The sequence below is a fragment of the Capsicum annuum genome, chromosome 9, assembly GCF_002878395.1.
Source record: "Capsicum annuum cultivar UCD-10X-F1 chromosome 9, UCD10Xv1.1, whole genome shotgun sequence".
NCBI lineage: Eukaryota > Viridiplantae > Streptophyta > Magnoliopsida > Solanales > Solanaceae > Capsicum > Capsicum annuum.
The window spans coordinates 215,972,251-215,980,648 of record NC_061119.1 but is presented as its reverse complement, the minus strand read 5'-3'; the positions used below and the strand labels follow the sequence as shown (position 1 = coordinate 215,980,648).

Below are 8,398 nucleotides of genomic sequence, written 5' to 3'. Positions count from 1 at the left end.
AATGGAGGGATCAACATGGGTTGTGGTGTAGCGGATGGGGCAACTTCATCCTTAACTAGAGGTCGAGGGTTCGACCCTGGGTATGGAGAAAATTCTGTTGGAAGCACTGTCACCTTAATGGATCCTGTAATACGAGATCCGGATTAATCGGGGCTCCAATGTGGGCACCGAACACTGGATGGGAAACCAAAAGAAAAATAATAATGAAAGGCTTTTATGTGATCTTTGTTTCTGTCCTTTTATCTCATTCTACTAAAGTCAACAAGAAGGTGTGTATAGCGGAAGCGGAAATAGGGAGGAGATTCATAAAGTGGAAAATTGAACTATTTTTAATAAGATAAAAATATAGATAGTCAATCGATTCAGTTATTAAGATTTTGTAAATATTTTTTCAATTCTTTTATGTTTGGTGGATTAAAATGTTTTAAAAAATAGTTTCTTTAAGAAAATAAGTTTTTAAAAATAACAAAAATGACCTTTCTCGTTTAGAAATAGACAAATAAATTCCACACGAGGTATTTTACGATGATTGTGTTCTCTCCACCTTTCAGCAGACCTCATACTCACCACATTCCTCGTTACCTCGATCCCGACTACCTTGCACCCCTATTCTCCACCCCTACATCTCTAGTATGTGTTTAATTTATATACAAATGCTTTTATTATTTTTATTATTTCAGTTCAATAATAATTATCAACCTAATACAAACAAAATAAAGGTGTTGTTACCAAAATAAATGTGGCGCAGTGGATGATGATGCTCGTTCCTTAATTAGAGGTCTCAATTTTAATTTTGATTATTACAAAAAAAAAGTCCTTGATTGAGTCACACGATGAAGATTTGGGAGAGAGTGGTCGAGCGGAGATTGAGGAGGATAATCTCTATTTCGGAGAATCAGTTTGAATTTATGCCCGGACGCTCGAGAGGTGCTTGGAGGTGAGTGGGGTCCTGGTGACGTACATCAGATCGATTAATGACATGTATGAGGGAGCAAAAACTCAAGTGAGGACGGCGGGAGGAGATTCAGAGCATTTCCTAGTTTTAACAGGGTTGCATCAGGGATCGACTCTTAGCCCGTTTTTGTTTGCGGTTGTGATGGATGTGTTGACGCCGCATATTCAAGGTGAGGTGCCTTGGTGTATGCTTTTTGCAGATGATGTTGTTTTGATTGATGAGACGCGGGGAGGTGTGAATGATAAATTAGAAGTTTGGAGACAAACCCTTGAGTCTAAAGGGTTCAGGTTGAGTAAGAGCGAGACTGAGTATATGGAACGCAAGTTTAATGACTTGAGGCAGGAGGACGATGGGGTAGTGAGGTTTGGGTACTAGGTTGTTTATAGGAGGGATAGTTTTAAGTATCTCGGGTCGATGATTCAGGAAAATGGTGAGATTGATGAGAATATCTCCCATCGGATTGGGTCAGGTTGGATGAAGTGGAGGTTCGCCTCGGGAGTGTTGCGTGATAAGAAGGTGCCGCCCAAACTAAAAGGCAAGTTCTGAAGAGTGGTAGTTCGGTTGGCCATGTTATACGGAGCGAAGTGTTGGCCAGTCAAGAACTCTCATGTTCAAATATTGAAGATGGCGAAAATACAAATGTTGCGTTGGATGTGTGGGCTTACTAGGGGTGATAGGGTTGGGAATGAGACTGTTCGCGAGAAGGTCGGTGGAGGATAAGATGCGGAAAGTTCGATTAAGATAGTTTGGACATGTGATAAGGAGGGGCACGGATGCCCTAGTTCGTAGGTGTGAGAGGCTGGCTTTGGATGGTTTCAGACGGGGTAGGGTTAGGTCGAAGAAATATTAGAGAGAGGTGATTAGATGTGACATTGAGCAGTTACAGCTTACCGAGGACATGACCCTAGATAAGAAGGTGTGGAGGACGTGAATTAGGATAGAAGACTAGTGCATGTGGGGGGTGCGTTTAGTACGTTAGTGTAGGGTATTAATGTGTGGGTGTCTTATCTCTGTTGTGCCATCTTGTTTCATGCTTTTATTATGAATTCGTTTATTATTCTTTGTCTTGAGCCGGGGGTCTATCGAAAATAGCCTTGCTACTTCTCCGGAGGTAGTGATATGGGTTGCGTACATCTTACCCTCCCCAAACCCCATTGTGTGGGAATACACTGGGTTTGTTGTTGTTGGGTTATAACGATCCAGGTTAGTTGGACTCAACAGGTACCAGATGCCGAACGAAAATGCAGAAGAAAAAAAAGAATCAACATAAATTTCGACAGTTTGGAGCTTGATTACAAAAAATTTCGACATTTTACATAATTACTGAAAATTTTGATTTTGAGTCTATCGAGATACATAATTAGCTCCCTTGAGATTTTTGTAATTACTCTGTAAGGGTGGAAATTTGTGTAAATATGATAAGTTAAGGTATATGTTTATGTTATTTTTCCAATTGTTACAAAGTCCCAAAAGAAGAAAAAAAATTGGGCCATTCGAATGGACTTAGATCAAGCCCAATTTCATTCTAGGGGGCCCAAAATTGAACCCAAATTTGACCCGGTTTCATCCTCGACATCCATAATTTCTACACCCAAATCCCTAAATTCTCATTTTCTACAATCTAGCGTAAACAAAATATCTTTTTCGGATCCTCTTGAGGACCTGAAATTCAACCCGAACCGACCCGTTTCTCCCCCAAGGTATTCTCATTTATGGAACTGATTCTTTTGTTTCCATTTTATTACTGCTTTTCTAATTTATTTCTTTTTTAGATTTTAATTATTGATAATATATTAGTGTAATTATTCTGTAATATAGCTAACTATGAATGCTAAAAGAACCAATTTTTAAATTATATTTTTCTACTTGCTGGACGGAGTTATCTGGTACCTGTTGCTAGTGGGAGGTGATGGATATTATAAGGAATTAGTTGAGGTGTGTGTGAGTTGGCCTGGTTAACGCGATTATAAAAAACAATTATGTTTTCATAATGGGGCGGCTATGTTGTATGGGGCGGAGTGTTGGTCTGTTAAGAACTCTCACGTCCAAAAGTTGAAGGTGGCGGAAATGAGGATATTGTGTTGGATGTGTGGATTCACGAGGGATCACAGAGTTAGGAATGAGATTATTCGGGAGAAGGTGGGAGTGGCATCGGTAGAAGATAAGATGCGGGAAGTGAGGTTGAGATGGTTTAGTCATGTGATGAGAAGGGGCACGGATGCCCCTGTTCGTAGGTGTGAGAGGTTGGCCTTTAATGGTTTCAAGCGGGGGAGGGGTAGACCGAAGAAGTACTGGAGAGAAGTAATTAGATGTGACATGGAGCAGTTACAACTTTCTGAGGACATGACCTTCATAGGAAAGTATGGAGGAAAAACATTAGGGTAGAGGGCGAAGGTGGGTGGTCGAGTCGTAGTTTGTAGTTAGGAGGGTTTGGTGTAGCTTGGTTGGTAGGTCTAGGGGTGGGGGAGGGGGGTCCATTGTCTGTTTGTGTACTTTATTGTTGTGTTAGTTTATTCCTGTTGCACGCTTTTGACATTTTTGTCCTTTGTCCTTTTGTCTTGAGCCGGGGGTCTATCGGAAACAACTCTCTACTTCCCCGGAGGTAGTGGTATGGACTGCATACATTTTACCCTCCCCAGACCCCACTAGGTGGGAATATATACTGGATTTGTTGTTGTTGTTTTCATAATTGTATAACTATGGGTTTTTTTTTCGTGGATAAGTAGGTTTCTTACTTAATTGTTTGTGTTAGGTACGTAAGCAAAAAATATTATCTGAAAAACATTTATATATAATCTAGATAGATACTATGAGAGGTAGGGATCGGTGTAGGGGGTGTGGGAGGTGGGTGGGGGAGAGCACAATCAATGTGGAATTGCCACTTGTAGAACTTGTTTTCCCTATTTTCGCTAGAGAAGTCATTTTTCTCATTTTTGAGCAACTTTTTATTTTTTCTAGAAACAACAATTTTTGAAAATTGTAACAAACCGAACATGAGAAAATTGGAAACTATTTTCTGGGTAATGTTTCCTCCATGTTGAACATACCCTATGTGTTGCTCTGAGGGCTTTGGTCTAGCGGTAAGAGCATATAGCGTGATGCATGGTTAGACGTACGTCATGGGTTTGGAATCATGTTGTAGACAAAAGCCTGATATTTATGTGGAGGAGGATAGAGGAGCGGGCTCATTATATGCCGAGAATTTCGTATGTTGCCCCACTAGAGCTCAAGGATTTCTCAATTGTAAAAAAAGATGTATAACTATGTGGTGTTTGGATCAGATTTGTATTATGGACTTATCTCATGACATTACTTTTGTTGATATGATGAAAATCCTTAAATATGATTCTTTATAAGTCCATAGATCATTTGACATTATACACCTTAAGGGTTTATAACAACCGCTAGTATAGATAAAAGATGGACGCCTTATCGTCGCTGCGGAAAGTTGGAGATCTCTGAACAGCAAGTGATATATTTTATTATGTCGTTCTCGATAGAACTCCTTATTTTACCTAATTATTACTTTACTGTTCTCTTGCAAGTGTTCCTCCAACTAATATTCATAATATTATGTTGTGTTTTTCTAGTCATGATTTGTAAGTTTGGTTTTATGCCACAATTATGGTAATATCAACCATATAACATGATATGTTTTACTTGAGCCGAGGGGCTATCGGAAACAACCTCTGTACTTTCTCAAGGTAGGGGTAAGGCTGCGTATACACCACCCTCCCCAAAACCCATTTGTGTCTATGAGAAACAACCTCCCCACGTTCTTAGGGTAAGGCTAAGGATGTGTACAGACCACCCTCCCCAGACCTCACTTGTGGAATTAAACAGTTTATGTTGTAGTTGTTCAACCATCTATGATTGAGCAGTTCTACTGTTAAAAGCTATCCCTTAATAAATCTTGTTTTTGTTTTCTGCATATTGGTAGCTACGTCTTCGAATTAACCAAATCTTTCCTCTGTGCAGCTGATAATTGAAGGACCTCGTGGAGATGGCAACGTATTTGTGGAGGAAATATGCAGATTATGTATACACAAAATGGGAAAAGACGCTCCTCTGGGATATGGTAGAACCATTTAGGAGACCAAAAACGTTTACTCCTATTGTTACAATCTATATCTGTGCATTTTATACTGGGGTTATTGGAGCAGCCATCACTGAACAACTCTACAAGGTATAGTGGCTTTACATCCCTTTTTAAGCACTTACTGCTTGTTTTTTCTTTCGACATATTTGGGATAGCTGCTTTGTGAAGTTAGTTTTGAAGGTTGAAAGCACTGATGGTTTCTTGGTTGGACGGGTATAGGCAGGATTATGAATTCCCAATTCTAGATAGTTCAAGTACAGGCTATATTGGAAATGCACCTTGCATCCTCTTATTTTTATACATGGTATACCTTTTTTATCGTAAAATTATCCTTAGAAAAGTTACATGCGAAGTGTTGCTTCAAAGAATGAGAGCTCCACACACCATTCAGAAGTTGCAATTATTTGATTAGTTTTTCCTTTTCTTGGGCAATTAGTAAAATTTAATAACCGAAGTGGATAATATGTATGTCTCCAAGGGGCTTGCATGTTGGAAAAGAAACATACGACCAACACGACATCCTATAGCCAATTTCTGCATTTAAGCAGGATAGAATTGAATCTTTCAACCATCTGGCCAACTGCACGGTCAAACTCCTAAAAGTGAACTTATTGAATTATCAGCAGATTGCTGTTTGCGTTGGAATACTCTTAAATTCCTCACTCTCCAAATATGCTATACTGCAGCTGCGAGAGTCTGTCTACTTCAGCTTTTGTACTTCTTTCCTTTGCGTAGCTAATGGACCATTGTAGTTCATCTTCCCAGTTTCTTGTGTTCCTGTTGGTACCTTGCCATTTGAGAAACTTTTGCCAAGTGTGGGCAGATATGATCCAAGCAAAGCGCAAATGTGAGTGACATTCATTGTCTTGATCACATAACGGACGTACTTCATTTATAGTCACTCCCCATTTAAACATCTTATCTCTAGTGTCGAGCTTTCCATGTGCAGCCAATCCGATGATAAAGATCCGTCCAGGAAATCCTAGGTTGTTGCATATTAACTTCGTCTATTCAACTTTTGGAGAAATCTCCCCTAATCCTCAGGTGCTTTGTACCTTTCACATCAAATAACCAGCTTCATTTAAGTATTTGCTAGCCTTCAGAATCTTCTGATTTCTTTCCTTCTGATTTGGAAGGAGCCTTGGAGTAATCGGTAAAATTGTTGCCATGGGACCAGGAGGTCACGGGTTCAAGCCTTGAAAACAGCCTTTGGCAGAAATGTAAGGCAAGGTTGCGTACAATACACCCTTGTGGTGGGGCTCTTCCCCGGCCCCTGTGCATAGCGGGAGCTTTTAGTGCACCGGGCTGCCCTTTTTCATTGTGTTCTGAGGATGTTTGTGATCTCGAGTAGATAGTTTGTAGTATGACTCTGTCGGTGTCTTGTTTCTTTTATTATCTAGTAGTGTGTTATCCCATTTTGTTGTTTATTTTGATCTTTTTTGTTTGTTATACTGTTATCTGTCCTGAGCGGGTGGGTCCTATCAGAAATAACCTCTCTAATTCTTATGAGGTAGTGGTACTATGGACTGCGTACACTTTACCCCCAAGAACCCACTTTGTGGGAATACACCGGGTAAGTAGTTGTTGTTGCTTGCATAGAAATATCCACAAAAAAATTCTATTTGATTACTACTTAATTACTCCAAAATGTATTATTTAACAGTTTCTAATCATAAACTAGATTATTAATTAATTCAATGGGTTCTTCTAAAGCTACAAATACAATGTAAAAATCAAGTTAGCTACGTAATTGCTCGACGTATGTATCCAATGAATTGGAAGGAGGATTATACGAATTTATTTTATCTACTCAAATTGCCTATGGTTTTTGCTACACTCTCTGATCTAGTTCTTGGCACGTTATATATTAGTTCAGACTTCCGCCTTTGCATTACCAACCAGATTATGTTTATTTTAAGCCTTTAGTTTACTGTCAGTTCCAAATGCATGTCGTGATATAAGTGTTTTTTCTCCATAATGACAGGAAAAATACTGGGAAGAACACCCTGGGCAAGAAGTGCCTCTAATGAAACCACTGTTTTATGGCGGCCCTTGGAGAGTAATGAGAGGCGACGTTCCTCCTATGGGGAAGTTCGATCTCTGAGAAACTGCAGTCAGTCAGATAGTTATTACATATCCAACCTTAGGCTTTGGTTCATCGGTCGGTAAAGGCAGTACAACAAGGGATGTGTGGCAGGTGCACGCGACTTCGACTCTTACCAGGGAAACAAGTCTATTTAAGTGGAGACGAGTAGAAGGGCAGGACCATTATCTGCTTACTCCAGAACTGTGGAATAAAAGCAAGGTACCCATTTTTATACAATTGTTGTGCATTTGTATTTGACTATCCTCTCATGTAAAGATTATAATACTATATGTTTTCATTTATATTGACCTATCCTCTCTTGTTCCATCAGTTATATTTTTGATTTCTGGTTTTATATTTTTGTTATGCATAAAATATCCCGCGATGATAGAGGTAAGCTTGGCGTACATCCTACCCTCCTGCAAAGATAGAGGTAAGCAACACGAGGGTGCATCAAACTAGACATGTCAAGTGGGGTGGGGTTAAACCTGGCCCTGGCTTAAGCCCATGGGTTCGCGGAACAGTCGGGACAGGCTCAACTTAAAGGAGCTTGGTTGGGAGTTGGGCCATTTTGAAATTTGGGCCCATTTAGTAAATTTGTTGGGCCTGGTGAAGTCATGTTTAATTGGGCTGGGTTTTCTTTGCCGCGGCATCATCAAGTGTTACAACAACATACCCAGTGATTGGGAGGGTAGAACGTAGACAAACTTTATTCCTATTTCAGAGGTAGAGACTCTTTCCAACAGACCCTCGACACCGAAAAACAGTCTAAAGCAATACAAAAAAAGAAGGAACGGAGAATACAAGAAACAATAGATAGTACATTAACATAAATCGAATGACAAAATCACAAGAGTAATACTACAACTATTAGTATGACGAACAACATGACAATGCAGAGTGTACGCATGAAAGAGGGTGGGCCAACGAGAGTGGTTAAAGAGATGGTCTGAAAGGTTTTTGAAAAAGGGACGCACATAACATCTTAGGTCAATCCCATATCAGAATGAGAGGAAAGTTATGAGCTTTATTATTCATCGCATAAATTCACATTGTACATACATTTTGGAACCAATGATGGCATAGGTCGAGGGACAAATTCATGAGATTTGTTGAGCCAAAGCGAATCATAAGTACCATGTACTTTAGTCGTGACAAGTGTCTTCTTTTATGCCTTAGAACTCAATACCACAACAACAAGAAGCCCCGTGTAAGGGTAAAGTGTACGCATATCTTATCCCCCTGTTTTCGATACACT

The 8,398-nt window shown here is 39.8% G+C and overlaps 1 protein-coding gene across 1 annotated transcript; it reads left to right on the top strand.

The window, feature by feature from the left end:
* Positions 1-2,301: 2,301 nt before the first annotated feature.
* LOC107840960 (uncharacterized protein At4g29660) lies at positions 2,302-7,452 on the top strand. Its single transcript, XM_016684919.2, has 3 exons — positions 2,302-2,655; positions 4,934-5,141; positions 7,039-7,452. Exons 2-3 carry the CDS (start codon positions 4,959-4,961, stop codon positions 7,156-7,158), a joined length of 303 nt encoding a protein of 100 aa, XP_016540405.1. The 5' UTR covers positions 2,302-2,655; positions 4,934-4,958; the 3' UTR covers positions 7,159-7,452.
* Positions 7,453-8,398: the final 946 nt, after the last annotated feature.

Coding starts and splice junctions, on each gene's coding strand:
- LOC107840960 (XM_016684919.2), top strand. CDS start 4,959: ATGGCAACGTATTTGTGGAGGAAATATGCAGATTATGTATACACAAAA. Junction 5,142..7,038: donor TCACTGAACAACTCTACAAG/GTATAGTGGCTT, acceptor CCATAATGACAG/GAAAAATACTGGGAAGAACA.